Source organism: Oryctolagus cuniculus, chromosome 6 (genome assembly GCF_051225735.1).
Source record: "Oryctolagus cuniculus isolate XC-2025 breed Fujian yellow rabbit chromosome 6, ASM5122573v1, whole genome shotgun sequence".
NCBI classification, from domain to species: domain Eukaryota; kingdom Metazoa; phylum Chordata; class Mammalia; order Lagomorpha; family Leporidae; genus Oryctolagus; species Oryctolagus cuniculus.
The window spans coordinates 43,550,302-43,576,102 of NC_142872.1; the positions used below are offsets into that span (position 1 = coordinate 43,550,302).

General features: G+C 42.8%; 2 protein-coding genes across 17 annotated transcripts in view; one reads left to right on the forward strand and one right to left on the reverse strand.

The window, feature by feature from the left end:
* The window catches only part of LOC127490526 (uncharacterized), a 451,570-nt gene that overhangs the window by 375,132 nt on the left and 50,637 nt on the right, over positions 1–25,801 (forward strand). The gene's annotated exons all lie outside the window — the stretch shown is intronic.
* On the reverse strand, positions 25,151–25,495 carry LOC138850002 (large ribosomal subunit protein eL39). Its single transcript, XM_070075716.1, has one exon. It carries the CDS (start codon positions 25,479–25,481, stop codon positions 25,326–25,328), a length of 156 nt encoding a protein of 51 aa, XP_069931817.1. The 5' UTR covers positions 25,482–25,495; the 3' UTR covers positions 25,151–25,325.

Genomic DNA, 25,801 nt, shown 5'->3' on the forward strand with positions numbered 1-25,801 from the left:
CAGGAGTTTTTGCATATATTCCTCTTTTGCTGTTGTGGAATAAAAGTTTTTTTCTCTGTTGGAGGAGTTTTAGACTTCCTAGAACAGGAGGAACTGGCTTCCCCCTCCCTTTTTGCCAGGGAGGAGTCTTTGCCACCCACTGACATCCCATCTCCTAGGCAACTGTTTCTAGTGCTGCAGGGGTGAGTCTGACTCTGTCTTTGAACTTCCAAGGTCAGGAGAAATGGATGTCTTGCAGGCACGTCTCTGAAAGACACATGTTTAAGAAACCCACTAAATCATGGCCCAAATCAGCCTTTTCATTAAAATGTAGTAGGGTAAGTACTTTACAAGGAGAGGAGGCAGGTAAAAGATTAACCAGGCAGCTGCTGTCACTCACTGGCTGCTCTTTTCGTATCCAATATCCCACACATTCATCACTCACCGTTGGCCCCACTTCCTTTCCCTTACCGGAATCCAGTTTTATGGTTGGGGTCAGCAGAGCTTCCCCCAAGAAGTCACTGCTTGAGGAGTCACCATCAAGATTTATTCCGGGAGGAGAGAAGACACCCTGTTTGTTACTTCTCCAGTCAAGGACTGAAAGTCAAGTTGATTGATGTCCGTGATGAAATTGCCAGAAGAGTACAATGTGTGCTGAGGCCGTTGTGAGGGCAGACCCGGCAGTCAGACAGCCTGGGTTTCAGTGCCGGCTCTGGCGTTTTCTTTAATTCTTCTATGCCTCACTTTTCTTCTTGAAAGTGGAAATAATGATAGTACTCCAATCATCAGCTTGGTTTGAGGATTAAAGAAGTTAATAATTATGGAGCACTGAGCACTGGGTGTAGCATCTGGGAAGTGCTCAGCAGCTGTTAGATGTTGTTTTATTAAAAATGAATGCGGGGTAGGCTTTGTCGTGTAGTGGGTAAAGCCACCACCTGCAGTGCCAGCATCTCATATGGGAGCTGGTTCAAGTCCTGGCTCTTCCATTTCCAATCCAGCTCCCTGCTAATGTGCCTGGAAAAGCTGCAGAGGATAGCCTGTTGTGTCTGAATTTCCCAACCAATGAACAAGGCACAGTCGCGGATGCAAAAGCAGAGGTTTATTTGTTACCAGCTGGCTGGGACCCCCTACCTGCACACAGCCATTTAGCACTGCACAGGCAAAAGGCCCCTTCGTTTGCATAAGAGAGGTTTTTATGGCCTCACACTTGCAAGGGTGCAGGTCATCTCCTAGTAGGTTACCTTCTTACTCTCTGTATGGCAAGGTATTGTGACCTAACATATTCATTGGTTCATTTAAACGTATAGGCTATATACGTTATGTGGCAGGAAGGCCACACAAAGGATGGCACGGGGAGGAACTGGCGGGAAGCATTGGGCCATAGACTCCAGGGGAGCTGGTGGAGGGCAGAAGGTCATAAATTACAGGAGAGCTTACTTTCTTTGTTCTCAAGGACCCGGCCTGCCTCCTTCCCGGTTCAGAATGAGGCCTGTCATGGCCAGAGTGAGAAACCAATATTTAGCAAGCTAGGGACTCTATCCCTATAAGCCCAAGTATTTGGGGTCCTGCATCCACGTGGGAGACCTGGAAGAGGCTCCTGGCTCTTGCCTTCAGACCAGCTCAGCTCCAGTAGTTGCAGCCATTTGGGGAGTGAACCAGAGGATGATAGATTTGTCTCTCCTCATCCTGTGTGTCTCTACCTCTCTCTCTCTCTGTAACTCTTCTTTAAAAAAAAAAAAGAAGAAGAAGAATGGTGACCTTTCACCAAAATTTAGGGTCTGTAGATCTCCAAGTGGAACTTGGAAGCATTTGATAAGAACTTGCAGGTACCCATTATTAACAAGAAAGGCAGGAAGTATAGAAGGCAAGCCCAGCAGAGCTGAATGCAAACCTAAGCCTGTTCAGTTCTTTCAACTAACAGTTTCTGTCCAGTGCCTATGACGTACCTGTCACTTGTTGTGTTACAAATGTTGGTGTCATTTGAAAATTCACGTGTTAGAATCTAACACCCAGTGTGGAAATAGGAGGTGGGGGCCTTAGGGAAGTGATTAATTAGGATTATTACCCATATAAAATAGGCTTGAGCTCCTTTGGGCTCAGCCTTCTGTCCTGTGAGCAGCGAGTTGCCATCTATGTGTGCCCTCCAAACTCCAGACCTGTAGCCATGGTTGAAAGTGAACTTTGCAGTGTCTAGAACTGGGAACAATAAATTTCTATTGTTTATAAATTACATAGTATAAAATATTTTTATTATAGTAAGTGGACAGACTAAAATATCATTCATGTAGGTGCTACAGTGGTGAACCATCAGACAAGGGCCTCCTGCCGTGTGCTGGCTGTATGGCCTTGGGTGTGTTATTTGCTCTCTGAGCTTCACTTCTCACATTTGTGAAATAAGGCTGTTAATAGTAGCTGAAAGGAAAAGGGAAGCAAAACAGAGAGGAGACACGATATGAACGAATTTCTTCAAGAAAAATAAGTCACAGAGGTGGGTGGCCAACTGCCAGTGTGTACACAGACTGAACAAATGGCAGAGGGCCCGGTTTCCCAGTGAGTGAACTGGGCCTTACATAGCTTTTTATTATTTTTTTTTAAATTTATTTGACAGGTAGAGCTGTAGACAGAGACAGAGAGAAAGGTCTTCCTTCCATTAGTTCACTCCCCAAATGGCCGCTACAGCTGGCGCTGTGCTGATCTGAAGCCAAGAGCCGGGTGCTTCTCCTGGTCTCCCATGCGGGTGCAGGAGCCCAAGCACTTGGGCCATCCTCCACAGCCCTCCCGGGCCACAGCAGAGAGCTGGACTGGAAGAAGAGCCACCTGGACTTGAACCCAGTTCCCATATAGGATGCCAGTGCTGCAGGTGGAGGATTAACCAAGCTGAGCCATGGCGCTGGCCCCGTGGGCCTTATATATCTTAATGTGGTCTAAGGGTCTGGACTGGTTGTGGGTGGCAGTAGTCAGATGTGAGTTTCTTCATACAGGTTTTTCAGGTTTTAGGGGACCTACAAAGCCAGAAAAGAATCCAAATAGTAAAAAGATCTTTTAGGACTATCTGGATCATTTAGTCCCCTCTGTGATCAGATGTGAAACCAAGACCCAGAAAAAAATGGGGGGGGTGGAGTTGTGTGAAGTCTATGGGAGAGCTGCACTCATTCTAGGTGATTCTTAATAAATGCTACCCCTTCTGATACACCATACTGATGCTTTATGGATTCTGTTAGAGTCATTGTTATTCATGTCTGTGACTCATTGCAGGTTTAAAAAGAAAGAAAGAATACTCCTACCCTTACTTTTTTATGCATACTTTTTTCTTTTTAATGATGTATTGTGTTCTTCTCTACTGAAGTGTGTGAGACAGTGTATCTTATCTATGAGCATACTTCAAAAAGTTTGTGGAAAACAGAATTAAAAATTGATTTTTGTGTGGAAAAAACTGAAATCCATGCAGATTTTATATAATGCACATTTTACCTTAACTTTTAAAAAATTCCTTGTATTTAAGCAAAGGTTACTTTATGGCTATGGACAACATCTTAGAAATTTTTATATTTTTTAATTTTTGGAATGGAGAAAAATTTTGGGTTCTATGGGCTTGGTGAAAGTTGGTGAGAGAAGCTCTGATTTTTAAAATTTTTTAAAATTTCACTTGTGTGCTTTGGAATTTCATGTACAGGAGTGTTTTTTGGATTGTGAGATTTTAGAGATGTTTCTGGATCCTATGTGAGACTCTCCCCTAACAACCTTGCTTACCTGAGGGCTGAATTGGAATTCAGGAATGCCTGCTGCACTATCGTCTTGTGATGTGGCTTTTCCTAACACTTCATCCTCTTGTTCCAGGAGGAAAGACTGTTTTAGGGCTAAGAGTGGTTCTGTTCTAAACTTACTGGGTTTCAGGAATACTTACTGGAGATAATAGTAAAAAGCATTGATGACTAGGCCCGAAGGTGCCATCATCAGGTGTCTGTCTACTTGGGGGAGTTTCAGAGGCACTGGCGTTACTCCTTGCTGAGACAACTCTTCCCTTGTGCTTGAAATTCCCACTGCTGGTACTTCATTTCTTGCTCCCTTCTTTAAAACCTGGTGTTCTTACCAGCCAGCCTCATTCTCACAAGTCTTCTTCAGTTTTTCCAGAGTGCTTATTTGAGGTTTTGAGGCAGGGTGATGGTGAGGGTGGTGAGTGTCTGTCCCAGGCTTTGTTCCATGACCCTGTACTTGCCTTACCTTGCGCTCAGCTCCTCTGGGAACCTCTAAACATTGTCTTAGCTCCAGCTTCCTTTTCTTTCCTGACCACCCAAACCATGTCCATCTTTTTGTGTCCAAGAAATTTGTTAAAATATCTTTTTGGTTGTCCTCCATTTTTCTTTCACTATTGTTGAGTATGGCTTAAACATTATTACCATTTTGATAGTGTCTCTGGATGGAAAAGTGCTAACTATTAATAACTTTGTAAGTACCCCCTGAAACTTCTGGGCATAGAAACTGATTTCCTATGATCTGGATGTGGTGTAACGCCTGAATTTTAAATCTTACTAACCTAAAAATATTCCTCTAAATACTTCTTTAAATATTTGTATGCTTATTTATACAGTTGATAAATCAACACTTGTTATTTTAATACATTATATTTACCCAAAGTTATTTAATAAACTTTGTAAGAATTCATTACAAAAACTTTGATATATTAGAATCTTTTAAAATGCTAGTAAGCACCTAAGATGTAGAAGACAATATGCACTGAACGTTTGGTGATTACTGAACTGCTGATAATACTAGGATTAAAAATCCAATCTAAGATGTGATTGTCCTGGCCTCTTCTTTTTAAAAAAGTTTCTTTTAGTGGTGACCTTCTTAAATTTGCAGTAGTTTTGCTAGATGTTATTTTACAACTTTGTGTATGTGTAGTCATATTTATCAGACTTCAGAGCGGTTAAGTTCTACAGTCTGAGTTGGTATCTAACTGGTTAGGAGATATTAGGTGATTCAAACCCAAATCACTTGTGATTAGGCTCAGTACCCCCCCTTAGGATCAATGTTCATTTGTTACATTGCAATTCTCTGCCTTTCGTGAGGATTTATAATTTTTTTGAAATCTGGCCACTTTTCCAGAAATTATGTATTCTTTAAATTTTGTTAGGTTGGCATTATCTCTCTCATTGTCCTCATAGAAATTGGTATAAAAAGTTTGTAAAAAAAAAAAATGGAAGTAAGAGATACTGTGAACTTTAGATGAACTTTTAAAAATACCCTCCTATGCCTTATCAGGGTCTGATGATAATTAGTAGAGTTGCTTTCAGGTTTACTCTTCAAAGAGATAAGGGGTCAAGTTCATGTGGTTCCTCTGACTCTTAGAACACAGCTAATTTACCATCTTGGAGTACGAGGCCTTCTTTTTGGTATTGGTGATCAGTGGGCACTGCCTTCCACTCAGTTATTATGAATAAATCTTAGCACCAATCATACTTTCTGAAATAATCTGTCTTTGTGGACTATTTTTCTTTACATTTTGAGGGAAGTTCATAGACTTTTAAGTATTATATATTATATATGCATATAGTTGTCTGCACATTATAGGTACACTTTTAAATCAAAATCTGACTCATGTGTAGTAATACATTGCAGCTTATTAAAATCAATAAAAACTAAGTATGTGCTCTCTGTATTTGTATTGTGTTACAGCTCCTTTTTGCACTTTTAAAACCTCTTTGGTGAGCTATTACACCGTCTTGGCCTTATGGAGTTTTCCAATTAACTCTGGTTATTACCCCATTTTTGGTGCTCGTGTTGGGCTATGGGATCCCTGTGAGCTGACTCTAGCTTTCGGCTCTTTCTGCTTTGTAAAGTAAACCAGACCAATCTGACTTTGTTCCCACTATTCCCATAAGTGAGAAACTGCCCTTTCTGGGTCAAAGTTAGGAGGCATGGCTCCTCAGAGAATAATGGTATTGGTGATCTGGGCTTTTGGAGCTCTTGTAAGTGATGGTTGTAAGCAAAAACCCTACACTACACCTACTTTTGACCTTGTTGGCAACAGGACTTGAAAAAATTACTTACTTATGGCACCTAAGTTCACATTGAATTTTTTCAGTTTAACTTAAGTTGTTCTACTTACTTATTTAACTTAAAATTATTTATTTGAAAGGGAGAGAGAGAGGGAGAGAGAGAAAGAGAGAGAAAGAAACAGACAAGTATCTCCCATCTGTATCTTCACTCCAAAAATTCTTACAATAGCCAGGGCTGGGACAAGCAGAAGCCAGGAACTGGGAACTCATTCCAGGTCTCCACAAAAATGGCATAGAGTCAACTACTTGAGCTATCACTAGCTGACTCCCAGGTTGAGCATCAGAATAAAATTGAAATTGGGAGCCGGAGCCAGGACTTTGATATGGGATGCAGGTGTCCCAAGAGACATGTTAACTGCTGCGCCGAACTTCTGCCCTTTTATTTTTTAGGATCTGAATGATCTGAGATTCCAAGACCATCCCACATTTCTGTCACAGTGAAAATAATGTTGCATATTCTATCTGCCATCTTGAGCCAGAAAACCCTCTGTGCGTGATTTTAAGTTGTGATCGTTCTGAACAGAAAATCTTATGTCTTTTAGTATCATTGAAATGTGTCAGATTTTTTTATTACAACTTTTTAAGTACAATTTTAATGGCTACATAAAGTTCCATTGTTTAGCTGTTATTAACATTTCTCTTTTATTAGATGATGTTTGGTATAGTAAATATCTAGATAAGTTAATGTGGGTAATGGTCTTTTGTATTAAATATTATTTCCTAAGGAGGGAAATCTGACAATTTGAATTACTGGATAAGAGCGTATGAACATTTGAAAACAAAGGTGGTAATACCTAGTCCATAGGGTTGTGGGGTGGGGGGGTGTGAGGATGGAATGACTTAGTGTGCAAAACACTGAAGGTAATTTCTGGCACACAGTGAGGATCTAGCCAGTGTTGGGTGTGGTATTAAGGAATGTCCAAGTGCTTTCTCCCATGGTTCTGCCTCTTTACGTTATTGGGAGCTTGTGCTGGAGAGAGCTAGTCAGACAGCTCCTGGACAGAGATGCATGCCAGGAAGTCTGGGTTTTTACTGCAAACAAGTATCTTTCCAGCTGGCCAGTGCAGGTAGCTGCTACTGTGCTGGCTGCTCACTAAGAAGGGCCGACATTTCCCTTTTGAAACTGCTTGAATCTGGCTCTCTCCTCCTCCAGTGGTGGCTGAGAAGTTAGCCCGTGAGCCACAGACATGCCTTGATGCAGCTCACAGAGCGACTTAGTTTCCTCAATTGCAAAAATTACGAGAGCTCTCAAATGGCCTGAAAGTAGGATGAAAAGTGGATCTCAGCTTTCCAAGCTTCTGTGCTAAGGGGTGAGAAGTTAGGAAAAAATGAAAAATCAGCAAGCCTACCCTCAGGGACTTTAGGATCCTCTTACTGTCTACTGTAGAGAGGACTGTTACAAGTGTCCTCCAGGATATCCACCCCCAGTAGCTGGGAGTATCCTGGCTATTACATGTTGTTCTACAACCTCCCACCCCAGTATCAGCCAATGACCAACCGGTGTGGTCTCAAGGTTGTTGCTGTTGTTTTTTAAAGGTTTATTTATTTGAAAGACAGAGTGACAGAGAGAAAGAAAGAGGGAGAAAGAGAGAGAGAGAGAGCGAGCGAGTGCCAGCGAGCTTCCATCTGATGCTTCACTCAACAAGTGGCCCCAAACAGTTGGGGCTGCTAGACCAGGGTGAATCCAGCAGCCAGGAACTCCATCCAGGACTTTCACATGAGTGGCAGGAATTCAAATACTTTGACCATCATCCGCTGCATCCCAGTTGCATTATCTGGGAGTTGGATTGGAAGTGGAATTAGGTGAGACTCAAACCAGCATTCTGATAGGGGACGCTGGCATGACAAGCAGTGGTTTATTCCACTGTGCCACAATGCCGACCCCTGCTTCAGGGACTCCTGGATATGATGTCCCTACTTAGCAACTTCTCTGATCTATTTCATTTCCCTCCCTCATGCCTCCCACTCCACCCTCCTCCTCGCCCTCCTCTGCCCTGCCCCCAGCTTGCCCAAATAAAGCAGGCATACCTGTATCTCTGAAATTTAGGGAATCTGACACAGGTGAGGAGATGGGATTAGTCTATGGGGTAGATTGTTCTTAGAGGTTAAACACAGATATAGGCTGTAGCTGTACGAAAGACTCAGTAGTGTCTAAGAGATGGAAAGGGAAGAGCTGGGGTTAGTATTGCTGGAGGTGCTAACCTTTACACTGGTTGTGTATGTGTAAGCACATTTTATGTATATGCATAGACACATGCATTATATATAATATATGTATGCACACACATACTTAAATAATTTTATACAATGGTAAATATGAAAACACATCATGATGTTTTACAGAGATGTGATACAATGATTCAAAAGTTACATTAACATTGAGACTCTGCTCAGCCTAGTCTACACATGTTTTTCAACATAATCTGTATTAACAAGGACTATATCCTGGTACTCTTGCAGCTTTCCTGCTACCTTGATTCTATAATTGCAGTTGCTGTTCACTTAACAAGTGGGTATTGAGCACTTACTGTATGTATTGTATTTTGCACTGGGACAAGCGACGATTAAGTTGGTTCCCTCTCTACTAATTGACTTGTGGGTAACATGGGAGTCATAAAGTCTAGGTACTGAGAAGTCTGAGTGACCAGCATGTCTCTCCACCACCCCCATAGGTTTTTGAGCTCTTGGTTCACGAAGGATGCTTATTTCCTGGCTTTATTTATCTGCTTCGTGTATTATTAGGGAGGAGAAAAGACCCTAGTGTGAAGGTTTCCGTAAAGACTTAGCAATTTTATTATGACATAGAAGTGTCATTATGTTTTTATTAAAGTCTTCCTGTCTCTGTTACCTGTACATTAGAAGAGGGAATTGAAAACTGCAGAACTTCATGCTGTTTTGCCTCCCAGGACAGGAAAGCCCCGGGAAAAGCTATGAGAAATATTTCAAAACATGTTGCATAGTGTTTGATGGATAATAAACTCAGAGCCCTGAGATGTATAAGCTATACAATTCAATAGAATTTGTTTTTTCAAAAGCAGCTGCAAGGAAACTAAAAATAAAAAAAAAAGCAAAAACCAGAACACATCAGACAACAGTAGTCTCATACACAGCTGAAAATCCATCTTGTATTATGGAAGAGGAGGAAATCAATAAAACTTCCCAGGAATTGAAGTTCTCCCCTCAGGATAAAAAGGGATACTCGAGAGTCTAGTGAGCTCAAGATGGCAGCTACAAAATGTTTTGCTCTAAGATTAATTTAAATAAATTTAACCCATACATAATTGATATAGTAAGTGGATAGAACTCAGGGCAGAATCAAAAAAACAACTTTATTTTTCCCACTTTGTCTTACCCCTTTTTTCACCCTCCCTTTGTGCAGCACATGCAAGAGCACATGCATATACACACATATTCTGCCTCACACGGACACGTCTGTGCACACTCAATTATATAAGTGTATGTATGTGCACACAGTCTGTTTCACAAATCCATATCCATGTGCACGTGTACTAAGCCACACAAGTGTGTATATGCTCTCAGTCACATAGTACACATACATGTGTGCACACACTCTCACTTCCAATATTTCTTCCCAGTTTCCTGGATATGATCAGGCAGGCCCTGTATCCTATATTCATGCTTGTCATTTACAAAAATATTGCTAAATATTTTACGTTTCCCAAGAAGTCTCAGTATAGCAGTGAATGTGCCTTGTTTGACGTTATAGGAAGAGTTAACATTTCTTCTCTTTCCCAGCTCTGGCCTGGTCTGACTTCTTCATTTCTGCACCGTTTGGGTATCCTTCTGCTCTCCATGTGATCCCCAGATAGCCTCTTTGAGAAAGATGGAGCAGGGGGCAGAGAGGAGTACTCAAGAGGATTTGAACATGTTACTTTGTCATAAGGATTATTTTGAGCTACAGGCAACTGAGAAACAACAGAGAAAGAGTTCACTTCTCTCTTTGTCTACCTAAAATCAGGGCATAAATTTCTAGTTGAGAAAGGTGCTTCTGTTGTGTGAGGAATAAAGGGAGATTCTGACTGTTGACGGTGGAGAGCCAGCATGGAGATGAGTTAGCATTAACAGACATTACCACTAGGTCCCCCCTGTATTTCCTAGTCACTTCCCCATGACTTATTGTCCCTAGATATCCAAACTCCCTTTCCTGTATTAAAAGGGAATAAAGCCTCCAAGTTGCCTTTTTTTGAGTTTCACCTCTTTTCTGGTAACTCCAGTGCACATAAATACTGAGGAAAATTGTGTGCTCTTTTCCCCCTGTTAACCTGTCTTTTGTTAGCTTATTTTACAAGCCTTCAGGTACTGAGCACTTGAAGTTAAAGGAAAAGCTTTCCCTCTCTATCAGTAGAAAAGGGCCAGAAAGGATTAGGAAACTGGCGTTGGTTTCCTCTTTCTTCTGACCTTGGCGAGTGTTGAAAGCCGACTTGCACTGAGGCTCATGAGTGATCACAGTTGAGTCCCTTTTTTGGGAACTGGTGGTGGGTTCTTTGGAGGCAGCATCACACTGAGATAGATAATTTTTCTGCATTTCTTGCAAAGCCAGAGATGCTTTTCTATCTGCTGGCCTTTTGTATCTCCTCCACCATCGCCAGGGAATATGTGGTTCTGGTTTCTTTACATCCCTCTGGACAATGCCTTCCGCTGACATTTAAAGGACATCAAAAATCAGTTCTCTCCCTCTCGCCTGTATCTCCTGTCTAACACTCAAGAAAACTATGCATTCACACCCCCTGTCCTTTGCCGATGGGTGTCTAGATGCCAGTGAAGTTGAGTCTCTTATTGCTCTGCTCCCTCAAATTCCTAGTCAAAGCCTTTAGGTTGCTTAGGTTTGGCTCAGAAATTAGTACTGCTGTTTTCAGATCCTTGAGAGATTCATATCATTCTCTCTTGGGGAGCTAGGTGGTAAGAGGGAATAGGGAAAACAAAAAGGATCATAATATTCTTTTTTTTTTTTTAACAGGCAGAGTGGACAGTGAGAGAGAGATACAGAGAGAAAGGTCTTCCTTTTGGCATTGGTTCACCCTCCAATGGCCACTGCGGCCGGCGCATCGCGCTGATCCGAAGGCAGGAGCCAGGTGCTTCTCCTGGTCTCCCATGGGGTGCAGGGCCCAAGCACTTGGGCCATCCTCCACTGCCTTCCCCAGCCACAGCAGAGAGCTGGCCTGGAAGAGGGGCAGCAGGACAGAATCCGGCGCCCCGACCGGGATGAGAACCCAGTGTGCCGGTGCTGCTAGGTGGAGGATTAGCCTAGTGAGCCATGGCGCTGGCCTCCAGCTGAATTCTTAGCCACAGCAGAAGTAGTGTAGTGTTAAAAGATGAGTGAAGATGTCTCTGCTCTAAAGCTAGGTGTGGTGATAGGAGATTCTGTTACAGAATTAGGTTCCCTGGTAGCAGTAGGGCCCAGACTCAGTAGCAGCCAGGTGGACACAATTATTCTAATGAGTGGCAGGGTCAGAGTGGCAGCAAAGAGGCCTGACCCACGGGGAGTTGCAATATGCTTAATGGAACACAAAGTCCCTGGGGTAAATTAGTTGGGCAGCCAAAAAATGTTCTAATCAGCCAATAGGGTCTCATGAAAAGAAGGCTTGAGAGGTGGAGGACTGTTGCTGTAATAACAAGTTTTGATCATTTGACTGGTTTGCAGACATGACTCAGTTTTTTTTCTAAGACTCATTTATTTATTTAAAAGGCAGAGTTATGAAGAGGTGGAGGCAGAGAGATAGAGAGAGAGAGAGAGAGAGAGAGAGAGAGAAAGTCTTCCATCCACTGGTTTACTCCAAAAATGGCCACAGTGGCTGGAGCTGTGCCGATCCAAGGCCAGGAGCCAGGAGGTTCCTCCAGGTCGCCAATGCAGGTGCGAGGGGCCAAGGACTTGAATCATCTTTTACTGTTTTCCCAGGCCATAGCAGATAGCTGGATCAGAAGTGGAACAGCTGGGTCTTGAACCAGTGCCCATGCTGGATGCCCGCATTGCAGGTGGCAGCTTTACCCACTATGCCACAGCACTGAGCTCATGACTCAGTTTTAAGACCCAGAAGTTGTTAATTGATGAGGAGGCTGAGACCCCTGAAGGGATTGTGTAACACGGTAGCAGGCTTCCCATATGAGAACTACGGTTGGTTATTCAGGACCAAGTCCAGCAGTCCTCAAATTGGCATTGGTATCTGGGGAGCTGGTACTTAGACTGATACCTGTAGACTTGGAGCTGAGCTCCATGGCAATCCTGGGAATAGAGACCTGGCTAAGGTCCAGTTTATAGTGGTTCAGTTTCCTACACTAATTTTTTCTTATGCTAATCTAGCCCAATGGATAAGAAGCATCTAGCACACTAGAGACTGTAGTAAGGTACATGCTCTCCATTGGATGGATGATACAACCCAAAAAGATTCAGAGGCATAGACATCTGTAAAATACTTAGAGACCTGTAGTAAGGAAAAACTAGGTCCTGCTCTCCAAATTAAAGTACAAATTATTTTGTCTTGCACTTCTCACCAGAAAAGGAACCATAGTGTCTGATGAGCCTCTTTGGTTCTTACTCCATAGTTAAGAATATTGTTCCAGTTCATACGCCAAATCATGCAAATGGCATCCAGTTTTAAATGGAACTCAGAGCAGGGAAGGGCTCTGTGGTAGGTCTAGGCTATGCCACAACAGTCTGCTATTTGGCTCTACAACCTGGAGGGCCCTGCATTATTAGAGGTGTCGGTGAAAGGAGAAGCTACCGTGTGGTGCTTAGGTCAAGACTCAATGAGAGAGGCTGGAGAAGTGGGTTAAGCTGCCATCTGCAGCGCTGGTGTCTCATATGGACACCAGTTTGATTTCTGACTGCTCCACTTCCAATCCAGCTCCCTGCTAATGCACCCTGAAAAGCAGCAGAAAATGGCCCTAGGGCTTGGGCCCCTGTACCTACTTGGGAGACCTAGCTTCAGTCTGGCCCACCTCCAGCCATTGAGGCCACCTGGGGAGTGAAACAATGGATGGAAGATCTCTTTGTTTCTCTCTCTCTCTCTCTTTCTCTGTAACTTTGCCCTTCAAATAAAATAAATAAATCTTTTAAAAAAAGAGTCAGTGGGAGAACAACACAGTGTCTTTACATTTGGATCAAGAATAATAGGTGTTTGTGCATCTTGGGGAAAACATCTCCTGTCATATCATTGGACCTTGGGAGAGGTAGAGCATCAAGAGTTACCAGGATACAGTGGGTCTTAAATTGCCCATCATTAGCAAAGTAATAAGTTTGGGTGGGCTCAGGAATCTACCCAAAGATAATTGCTACAACTGGAGTTGAATGCAAGTAGGACTAGGGGGTATAGGCAAAGTACATGAGCATGTGGTCCAAAAATCTGCCATGCACCACAGTTGCTCTAGGTCCCTGCCTTCCTACCCCTCAGCCACACCTCTGCCTATGGCGAACATCATTTAACACTAGCTGAGAGAGCAAGAAACATGCCAAACTTTATTTATGGATTATTCTGTCACCCACATAACAAGAGTTTTAGGAGTCCACCCCCTTGAATAACCAGACAAAAAGTGCCATTTCCTCAGAGCTGGTGTTCAGGCTGAGATGGAGGAAACACATGACTCCAGCTGACCTGGAAAAAGCCCTAAGAAACCTGCTAGAACCGGTGATGAACTCAGTCAAGATAACTGAAAATGTGTAAGTATCTCAAAGTGAAATTTTTCCTGATTTTAATGCTAAGATCGCTGTCGCTCCCCCTCTTCGTGGAGGAACGACACAGGACCCTGCGCTGTTCTTTCGTCTGCTCGGCCGTCCCCGGGTTTGCTGCTGGTTCTTCCCGGGTTGGCTACCGACCCTTCCACCTCCGTGGAAGGGCGGTTCCCCCTGCCACATTCCCCACTTCCGCGGGGGAGCGGCACACTGCCGGCCGGCTCTCTCGGGGGCTGCACAGGTGTTCCCCTTAGATGTTCCCCTTAGATGTTCCTGGTGCATGCCGTCTCTCTCCTCCTTTATAGTCCTCCTCCGCCAATCCTAACTCGGCTGCCCACACGCCGAGTACGCTGCTCTCCTCCAATCAGGAGCAAGTCCTACAGTTTATTGGTTGAACTGGAGGCAGCTGTGCGGAAGCTGTTTACTTCTCTCCCAGCGCCATATTGTGGGAGAGCAGATGCATAGAATAAGTCTTAATTCCAGTAACTCAGTCTAGTCTGGTTTGCTCCCCACAGATCGCCACCTGAGGTGGAGTTTAAGCCTTATTATCGTAACACATGTTGCATGTTGGAGCATGTTTCCAAACTCTACTGTGTGAGCTCTGCCCATCGCCTCATAAGATGGCAGGACCTCCCCTCTTGCATATTCATTTTCCCTGAAAAAGATGCCTGTTTCTCCTCGATCGGGAGGCCATTGCACAGTCTTGTTATTTGTTATGTGTAAATTCCTTTGGGTGACAACTACTTCTGGTAGAGGTTTTGATTTTACTCACCAAGAAGTTGGCACACAACTTGAGTGGGTAACAGATTTTTCGGCAACCCAGACAGGACTCTGTCCCTTGGGGATCTTGGTCTTCTCACTTCCCAGTGTCCAGCAGATAAAGAGGAGGGCAATGGCATGTCATTTGAGCTAAGCTGTTCACACCAACTGGGAGTCCGGGATCGTACCTCATGAAGGGAGCTTCCTTTATGGTGCTGATGCTGCTAATCTGGCATCACTGCCCACTTAAGAGACCTAGAAATGTCCCTGAAAACTTTGCTGAGGATCTCCAAGACGAGCGTGGCTATGAATTATTTCTTTGAGTTATCTCATAGTCTGTAAAACTTGACTTGTGAAATCTGATGATCACATAGCCCTAAAAGAGAGTCCTTAATCTTGGGAGTAGTCTAAACTTTGACCAATCATTTCTGCATAGCTCAAGTATGGATATAACCCCCTCTTCTGTCAACATGTAATTGAATAACCATGTATGCATTCACCCCCTCCAGAGTCACTGGGTGATTAAACAAAGCCTTGTTGGGGATGCCCAACTTCTCATAGTTTAAATTATCAGGCTGGCTTTTTAGGGTACCTAAACTGTGCTTGCTTCTCCCAGTTCCCATTACTGCTCTCTGATGGTGCCCCAGACTTTTTAGACTGTCTTGCACATGCATTCAGAGTTCCCTTAAACTTCCTTCCTTTTTCAGAAGATCTTCTCCGGTCTTCCTGGTGCTTTCTCACGTCTCTCTCACATGGTGCACTTGTACATGGACTCCCAGTGGAAGTACCTCTCTCAAGGCCCCCAGCCCAACCCATGAGCCATCTACTTCTGAGCTATCTTCTTTCTATTAAAAGAAGTTAGATGATTGTCAGCCTTAGCCAGAGTCAGCCTGAGCCTGTGCCCAGCTTGGTCCTATGGAGTTGTCTATATTCAGAGGGAATAAAAGAAGCATGGAGAAAGAGTGTTATATCCTTTAGGAGGAATTCCATAAGTTACAATCTCCTAATGTCTACCCATGTTCATTTTGGGTCTGGCAATCAAGCCCACCAAATTTGTAGTCTGATTTGGGCTAAAAACTATGCCATTTGTGTTGTGACTAATCACTTTTAAGTTACCACATGGATTCTAGAAACAAACTCTGAGGAAGGTCCCTAGATTACAGAGAGCAAGCTTCGTCTGGGAAGAGGGCCCATGGGGCTGCATCTTCTATAATGGGAAGGCCTTTGTGATTTCCCCACTGGCCTGGGTCTTTATTCTCATTACAGTCCATGCGCCACAATATAGATAATGTTAATTTCTTTTTTAGAGAAAAAAGTACGTTGGCCAGAAAATGAGATCCCCAGTTTTAATACCATCCTTGGACAAAAGCTGAGAAAAACAGATAATATGAGCCAGTTAGAGTCAGATATTTGAGGTCCAATAAAGAGGCTGTGCCAGGGAATGACCCTAAACGGGATCCCAAAGATCCTGATAACTAAAAAAAAGTTAGGATGTTTTTAGGGTCTACTCTTGAAAGCCATACAAATGGTGAATCTGTCATGCCTTAACTGGCCTAAGCTAGGAAAAGTCCAGCAGGATTCTGAAGAAAACTTACCTGCCATCTTATAAAGACTGGGGACTGCTTCAGGTGACATAGGACTTGGAACTTTTTTTTTTTTTTTTTTTTTTTTTGACAGGCAGAGTGGACAGTGAGAGAGAGAGACAGAGAGAAAGGTCTTCCTTTGCCATTGGTTCACCCTCCAATGGCCGCCGTGGCCGGCGTGCTGCGGCCGGCACGCTGCGGCCGGCACACCGTGCTGATCCGAAGGCAGGAGCCAGGTGCTTCTCCTGGTCTCCCATGGGGTGCAGGGCCCAAGCACTTGGACCATCCTCCACTGTACTCCCTGGCCACAGCAGAAAGCTGGCCTGGAAGAGGGGCAACCGGGACAGAATCCGGCGCCCTGACCGGGACTAGAACCCGGTGTGCCGGCACCGCAAGGTGGAGTATTAGCCTAGTGAGCTGCGGCACCGGCTAGGACTTGGAACTCTTATGCCCAAGGAACTACAGTGATTCTCAGTACTTAGTGCATATCTGAAAGTGTTCCAGGCATCCATAGGAAGGTCCAGATCTTGGCTGTAGTTCCCTGCTGCATCCATCAAGGCAGGGTGGCCAGTTAACCCAAAAGAGGAACGAGATCGCACAGGTTAAGGAAACAGATTCAGGCTGAAGATTTAGTGTGGGGAAACCAGGGGATACTCTATCCACTGCCCAAGCTGGAGGCAGAGGCCCAGATGTCTGATTACTCCAAGTATTTATTATCAGTGGTGATGTGACTGATTAATCATAAACATATGCAGTTTTGTGAAAACAGGACTTCATGATGAGGCAGTTTAAAATAGTGAAACAGGGAGGACTTGTTGATTAGAAGCTGGGGTTAAGAAAGCAATCTCAATGTTGAAGGGTCTTGAGGGGGACTAATTATTAACTGGGGCTGATCCCACTTGCTGTCTACTGGAGCCCATGGCATTTCTTTAGCTGCTTCAGCATCATGTCAAATGACCTTTGCCATTGTTAACACAACTTGACCAATCACCTTTGCAATTTGGCCAAGCATGCCTTTGGCAGAATTCAGTCAATGCAGTGGTCTCTAAAGTCTAGGCCTTTAACTGAGTTCAGGCCATGTGGTGATCCCTGACAGCTCCTAATCCTAACTCTGCCTAGCTATCACAGGCTTTAATGTATTTACAACTGAGTTTTGACCACAGAAGAAAGGGTAGACAATTAGTAAGCTGCCCTGTTAGCTGTGGCCTCAGGTCTGCTGGAGGCAGCCCAATGGAGAAGATGCCATGGTAGAGTCTTCTTGATGAGGGACTAGAACCAAGTCAACTAGTCTCTGCTGGTACTACAAGTAGGAAGGACACTGGCAGTGGGTCTGTCTGAACTGTACATAGAGTTGGGAGGAACTGAACAGGTCTGGAGCATGTCAGTGAGATGAGATGAAGATGAGCTATGATGGGGCCATGAGGCTCCTGGGCTGGCTCCAGGCAAGTCATCTTCTCCAAGGAGCCCAGGGTAACCTTAGTAGCTGGAGGAGACTGTGTTGGATTTCTACACTATACTGGTGCTGCAGGCCAAATACAGAAAGCCAAGTATCACATGATCTCATTCATATGTGGAGTTAAAAAAAAAAAGTGATCTCAGAGAAGTTAAAAGCCCAAGTGTGGTTCCCAGAGGTAGGGCAAGGAGGGATTGGGAAACGTTGATTGATAGGAGTAAGAAGTTTTTGTACAGTAGAGTGAAGATAGATAATGTTCATTTACTGTATATTTCTCTACTAAAAAGACAGTATATAAAAGTATATAAAAAGATAGTATATAAAAAGACTGTATATTTCTCTACTAAAAAGACAGAATTTTGGATGTTTTCACTATGAGGAAATAGTGAATGCTTGAAAGGAATGCTTGGACATTACACAGTATGAACATGCAATGAAATGTCACATAGAACCAAAAAAATTTGTACAGTTTTAATATGTCTGTTAATTCTATTTAAACAAATTCTGTTCAAAAGATTTTTTTCCCCTTCTGTTTCCCATTGGATTCTAAATCTCTGGAATACTTACTTTGAATGGGAGCACTGCAGACTCCCACCAGAAGAGACTGAACTGCTGCCTTATCTACCCTCAAAAGTATCAAAACTCCCTTTACTAGCTTTGGGAAAATCCTGGGTCTAGATTTAGGAGAGTTAGAGACAGAGTAATGTATTAATAATAGATGACCCAGTTGCCCCTCTTCCAGACTAGCTCTCTGCTGTGGCCAGGGAGTGCAGTGGAGGATGGCCCAAGTGCTTGGGCCCTGTACCCCATGGGAGACCAGGAGAAGCACCTGGCTCCCGCCTTCGGATCAGCACAGTGCGCCGGCCGCAGCACGCCAGCCGCGGCGGCCATTGGAGGGTGAACCAGCGGAAAAGCAAGACCTTTCTCTCTGTCTCTCTCTCTCACTGTCCACTCTGCCTGTCAAAAAAAAAAAAAAAAAAAAAGATGACATGTTGATTCTTATCCTGCTAAAAAGTATCTAATGAGAAAACTGTAACCATGGTAAACTTTCTTGCAGGCAAGGGATACAAAGTCTAAAGAAAGGGCCCAAATCTTTAAAAAAAAAAAACAAAACTGTAAAATATTTGGGATTCAGTGTCTCAAAAGGGCAACACAACATTCCTCAAAAAAAAAAAAAAAAAGATAACATGCCAACTTGCTCTGCCAACAATTCATAAACAAATACAAGAATTCTTGGGGGATAACTGGTTTTTATTGTATTTGGATGCCTACCTTTGGGTGAATTGATAATCTTCCCTATGATAAATTATAGGGGCGAGAAATGGAGTCCTTTAAATAAGATAAGCTGTGTGACCAATCTTTGAAGAAGCTTAAAAGCCTGCTTATGGAAACACCTACACTGGCTTTAAACCTGATTTAAATAACCCATTTGACCTATACGTCCATGAAAGGAGAGGAATAGCTACATGAATATTAACCTAGATATTGGTGCCTTTTTTTTTTTTTTTTTTTGACAGGCAGAGTGGACAGTGAGAGAGAGAGAGAGAAAGGTCTTGCTTTTCTGTTGGTTCACCCTCCAATGGCCGCTGCGGCTGGCGTGCTGCGGCCGGCGCACTGTGCTGATCCGAAGGCGGGAGCCAGGTGCTTCTCCTGGTCTCCCATGGGGTACAGGGCCCAAGCATTTGAGCCATCCTCCACTGCACTCCCTGGCCACAGCAGAGAGCTGGCCTGGAAGAGGGGCATCCGGGACAGAATCCAGTGCCCCGACCGGGACTAGAACCCGGTGTGCCGGCACCGCAAGGTGGAGGAGTAGCCTACTGAGCCGCGGCACCGGCCAATATTGGTGCCTTTAAAATGAATAGTAGCCTACATCTCAGAGCAGTTAAACACATTAGCAAAAGGATGGTCTCCATGTACGGGAGCTGTGGCTGTCACTTGTCCCTTAATCAAGAAAACAAAAAACTATGAGTCAGCCTTTGACAGTATGGTAAGTCTCCAGCCTACTAGAGACTAAAGGACATCTGTTTGATCCTAAAATAGAGTACTACAGTATCAAGCCATATTGCTAGACTCCTCTCAGATCTCCTGAAAACCCTGTCATATTCTGAATCCAGCTACCCAGCTCCCTGATCCCAGTGGGCCTGTTACCCACGCCTCAGCAGAAGTTTGACATGTTGATGACATGATCAAGTTTACTCTTGTCAGAAACATCCCTAGGGTGAACCCACAGCTAACGCAAAGAAGATGTGGTTTCCAGTTGGGGACTGTGTTATGAACAATGGACCGAGAGAAGCAGGTTATGCAGCAGTGTCCCTGCATTCAGTCATGGAAGCCAAAGAACCAGGAGCAGCCACCTCAGCTCAAAAAGCAGAAATTATTGCCTAAGTAGAGACTTGGAACTGGGAAGACGGAAGATAACCACAATGTACGTGGATTCCACGTACGCTTCCTCTGAAATTCACACTCATGGAATCATTTGGAAAGAATGAGGACTTCTGAACAGCAACAATAATAATTTAAACATGGACCAGAGATTGTTAAACTGCTACAAGTTGTGCATTGGCCCTAAGAACGCAACTGTGGTCATTGTAGAGGTCATAAAAGGGGAAAATCAGAGACCATTAAAAAAAAAAAAACAGGTGCATCAGCAAAAAAGAACTGCCGTGTCAGGAGTTTCTCCAATTGCCATTAATTTCTTCTCTACCTTTTATGAGTTTACACCAATGCACTCCCTTGTTAAAATAAGGGATGCTCTCTTACAGAGGGTTGTCTTTGGTCCCCAATAGGTAATGCTAAATGATAAACTAGCAAGAAAGGATTTGGGTCACCAAATAGACAATGTGGGGATTCCTTAAAAATTTCATGATTCTACCTCTTACAGGAAACAGACCTTCTATCTACATGGTAAGAGTATAACCCCCGGTCTTGCTTCTATACTGGGAATCTCTTTTCTTATAGCTTTGTTAATGGCTTTGATATTTACAGTCACCTGTGCCTTGCCTGGGACACTCATAAATGAATGCTCTTCTAATATGATTTACTCCTACCCTTAATAAAAGTATCACTTAGAATTGATATTGCCTTTGATAATCTTTTCGCAGACCAATAGGGAATCTGTGTCTTAGCCAGCACACCTTGGTGATTCTCTGTTAATGCTAGTGTTGCTCCAAAATAAAAGCACAACTAGGCCACTAGAAAAAAGACCACCTGGCTAACAAAAAAGCCAATCTGACCCTAACAAAGCAAACATGAAATGAAATAAAGCAAAGCTTTCCTAGCATGACTGGATTTTTCCTATTCCTGGGGCCACCGGTGGTCGTTCTTTTGCCCTTTGGGCCTTGTATATCTAACTGCCTTGTACACTTTGGGATCAAATGCAATGAGTCATTGAATTACATATCAATGTTATCCAGGGATATATACAATCAGAAGTTACTTCTGATCTTCCCCAAGCCAGCTATGGGCTAGGAGGTGAAAAATTCAGCTCCTCTACTGGGCCTTGAGACAATATCCAGTTGTAGCAGGAAGCAGTGCCAGAAGGAAGACCTTTCCCTTGTTCCCCTCAAGAATGAGGATCAGGATAAAACCAGAGAGGTGATTTTGTCTGGTAAGACTAAAAGTCCCATTTCCTCAACATTATTTTGAGGCCTAAATGTAGGAAACAGATGACTCCAATGGATCTGAAAGACCCCCAAGAAACCAACTGTAACTAGACATGACCAGAGACAGGAGAGCAATACATGCCAAGTGTTTGAAGATTAGTCTTTCTCTAATTTTAATGCTAAGATCTTCAGCCAGGTGGAACTGAAACCTTTTTACCATAACACGTGGTGTGTGTTGGGATATGTTTATATTGTATTTTTATTTAAAAAATATTTATCAGGTTTTTTTGAGATAGCATTTTAAAAACATTTATTTATTTATTTGAAAGTCAGAGTTACACACAGAAAGAAGAAGAGGCAGAGAGAGAGAGAGAGAAACAGAGAGAGAGAGAGGGAGAGAGCGAGAGAGTCTTCCATCTACTGATTCGCTCCCCAATTGGCTGCAATGGCCGGAGCTGCACCAATCCAAAGCCAGGAGCCAGGAGCTGCTTCTGGATCTCCCAGGTGGGTGCAGGGACCCAAGCAGTTGGGCCATCTTCTACCACTTTCCCAGGCCATAGCATAGAGCTGGATCAGAAGTGGAGCAGCCAGGACCCAAACTGGCACCCATATGGGATGCCAGCACTGCATGTGGTGGCTTTATCCACTATGCCACAGAAATGGCCCAAAGATAGCATTTTTAATTTACAATTTGCTCAAAAGACCATTGATTCCATTAAATAAAGAGTGCAACAAGTCAAAAGTAAAAAAGACTGTAATCCAGCAGGGATATAGGCAAGGGCTATACACAGTCATCAAAGGAGAAGATATTCAACTTCACTCATACAAAGTAAATTTTAAAATAGTCACAATATCATTAAACTATATTTGTATATAATAAATTTGATAAGTATTTAAAACAAAGTTAGACAAAACACTGTGTTTGCAGCAAGGCTAGTACACTTCGGCATTTCTTTTTAAATTTTAGGTTCCACATATAAGGGAGAATGAGCAGAATTTGCATTTCTGTGTTTGGCTTATTTCACTCAACATGATATTCACCAGTTCTAACCATAGTTCTGCAAATGGTAGAATTTCCTTTTTCCTTTATAGCTAAATAATATTCCATTATGTGTGTCTGTAAACACACACATATCATATTTTATTTATTCATCTAATGATGGACACCTTGGGCGATTCCCTATTTTGATATTGTGAACAGTGCTGCTATAAACATGGTGGAGCAGGTATCTCTTTGATACAGTCAGTTCATATCTTCTGGGTATATAACCAATAGTGGGATTTCTGGGTCCTATGGCAAGTCTGTTTCTCATTGTGGGGTCATGTTTCTAAGCTATACTTGTATGAGCTTTTGCCCACACCCACACATGATCGATGAGAACTTCCCCTCTTGTACATTCATTCTCCTTATTTGCTGTAGAGAAATTCTTTGTGTGCCAACTACTGCAGGTAGAGGTTTTGATTTCTACTCACTGAGAAATAGACTCACAACTGGGTAGTTAACAGGTTGATATAGTACGTGGGCGTGTGGAGGCATGCAGAAAATGGTAAGAACTGCACTGCAGTGTTGACATTGGCTTTGAAAGGTAGTGATGAGGAATAAGCCTCTCCATGGGCAGAGCTGTGGGCAGTGTACTTGACTGGCCATTCTTGTGTGTAAGAAGTACTCAGAGATTAAAACATATTTGGATTTATTAGGAGTAATAAATGACCTCAAGAATGGGAATAATATATATATTTTTCACTGTCTTTTTTTCTTTGTCATTTCTTTCTTGCTTATTTTCCTTCCTCTTTGTATAGTACTTGAAATGTGTAAACTCTAATTCTTTCAAACATCTGTTCACACCTGCTGGGGGCCAGGTATTGTTCTAGGTGTGTGTGTGTGGGGGGGGGCGAGGGATACTAAAGTCTTTTTTTATTTGTTTGTTTTCTCTTTACTTCCATTTATCACATGCTTTCTACATATGTGGCATGATGCTTTTCATATGTGCATCTCTTCTAATCTTGAGAGAAACTCCATGAAGAAGATTGTTAATGCTATGAGATGAATCTGACACCAATGCTTAAATACCTGATACAAGCATTTTAGGTGATAAGTTATTTGGTATTAAATGAACCCACCAGGGACACTGTGTTGACAAAAGAAACAATGCTAATTTTCCATGAAGTTCAAGCCATGAAAACCAGCAGTATTCACACTATTAGTGTAAGGCTGCCACAAAACACATCAAACACTGGAGTAAGGGAAAGGGTTTATTGTAGAAAACCCAACAGACCGGAGGGAAGGAACGAAGAAGGAGAAAGAGAAAATAAGAGACAGAGACAGAGACAGAGAAAGAAGTCAGAAGACGGAGAGGAAGTGGGGGGAGGGGGAAGGGAGGGAGGGAGAGAGAGCCATGGGTTCAGGAACAGGTCCATTTAAACTTTTGCAGGGAGCAGGTAGGGAAGTAGGAGCAGTGAATCCCATTAGGTTGGGGGAGGAGCTTGACACTGGTGGTTGGGTCATGTGGCCACCTGGCTTCCAAGCAATGGTGGCGGGGGCTAGAGCCTAGAATGGTGTCAGGGTGTAGATTGTGCCATAGATAAGACTGCGCCATTTTACTAACCATTAGCAAACACACATTTTATTTTCTTGTATTCTTTTAATATTGATGTGGGAAAATTACGTTTAATTGCCTTTGAATTTCCATTGTGCTAAGTGGTCATCATCCAGTAATATCCTGCACAGGGCCACTTGTCTACTCTGTAAGACAGATCCTCCTTGAGCACTGCCAGTGTAACACAAGGGAGTCTTCTTTGTTTCTTTAGAGAATCCTGATTCTCTAAATAAGTTCCTGGGAATGGAACTTGTCATGGCTAGATGACTGACTCATGGAAAGGCCACACTGCTTGCCTAAGGTAACTGTAGGCTGACTGCAGTGCTAGCGCATGAGCTGTGAACCTGGCTCTGTACTCGTAACTGTAACCACTGGATCACAGAATCAGGGAGCACTCGTGAGCAGCTTTGGCATGGCTAGTGCATTGTATACTGCTGTTACCAGAGCTAGTAACCATATGTTCTGCAGTTTTGCTGTGTTGCCGGTGGTCTTCATAATTGTGCATTCACGGTGATAACTTGGTATTTTTGTTTATTTTCTTACTCTGTACTCTTTAAATTCATATTTTTGTTGTTGTCATCATTGATAGTCATGAAATATTGGTCAGTTAAGAATGGCACTGATAGTCATGATGTATGAAGAAAATTCCTATTTTATTTGATGAATGTGCCTTAAATCAACCCGATGGTGTCTCCCTGGTGACACAAATCACAGGGTCCATTTTGATCATCTAAGTTGACAGTGAGTGTGAGATTTTACTTAAAAATCAAATTATTTTGTATAATTAGTTGAAGACCACAAAATTATCTAATAAATTAGGATATCATAAAAAATGACTTAATAGGCTAGGAAGTATCTGAGTCTGTCTGAGCATTCAGGTAATAAATGAAGAGTCCCATGCTTCACAGTATGTCATCTTATCCTGTTCACAAGCAGACCAAGGACCACTGAACATTATGAAAGCTTTCTGGGGTTTGGTATTGGGTGCAGTGGGTGAAGCCACCACGTAGGATGGCCACATCCCATGTCAGAGTGCAGGTTTGGATCTGCCTTTCAAATAAATAAATCTTAAAAATTTTTTTTCTGTGGAGGTATGTCATATAGCCTTGGTCATCTGATTTCCTCTTCATTTAAATTTTCAGTTACATATAGGGCAAGGTCTAGGGTGAAGTAAATGAGGTACTTGTCTCAGAAACAAATAGTCAGGAGGTACCCTGAAACTCAGGAATCAAGGTAAATTACCCCCACTCCCATCACACACACATACAGACACATACACACACACAGGAGGGTACTTTAGAGGTTTTGGAAAAGTAGAATTAAAGAATGACTTTATTTTGGTGCAAGAAATTTTCGAAATCTATACCTAATTTTTTCAAAAAAATCTCCCATTAAGTTTTTGACAGCTTCTCATGTACATGGACTTCAAACTTTTTTTTTTTTCAAAAGGGCTCACATATTTATTACTGAACCAGCCCACTGGTCACAGCCCTAATCAAACATGTCCAGCTGTCCAGATGATGGTGACATCTTCAGCTTGATGTGGTGATAGTGACATTGTGACATTGAGACAGAAGAAATGAGCACGCCATTCAAGTGCAATTCCTTATAGACCCAGCTTGGTTCTTCTCCAATGTCTCCTCTTGGAGTTATACCTGATTTTATTACCAGTTTTCATCCGAATCCATTGTGGAATGGGGCGGTTTTGTTTTTGTTTTTTGGCCAGGAACCTCTTGATTCTGAAGGTCTTGTGAGAAGACATGGCAAGGAAGAATCAGGGACTGGACTTCAAACTTTTTTTCCACTAAAATAAATTTATCTCTTAATTCCATGTCCATGAACTTACTGAAGTATCCATGTGTGTGTTACATTTTCATTTAAACACTTACTATTTTCAATTGACATATAATTATACTATTTGGGATAAAATGTGACATTTTAATATGTATATAATGTATAATGATTGAATCAAGAAATTTGCATATCCGTCACTTCAAGTAGTTATCATTTGTTAATGTTGAGAGCATTGAAAATCCTCTCTTCTAGCTCTTTTGGAATATACAATAAATTGTTGTTAACTGT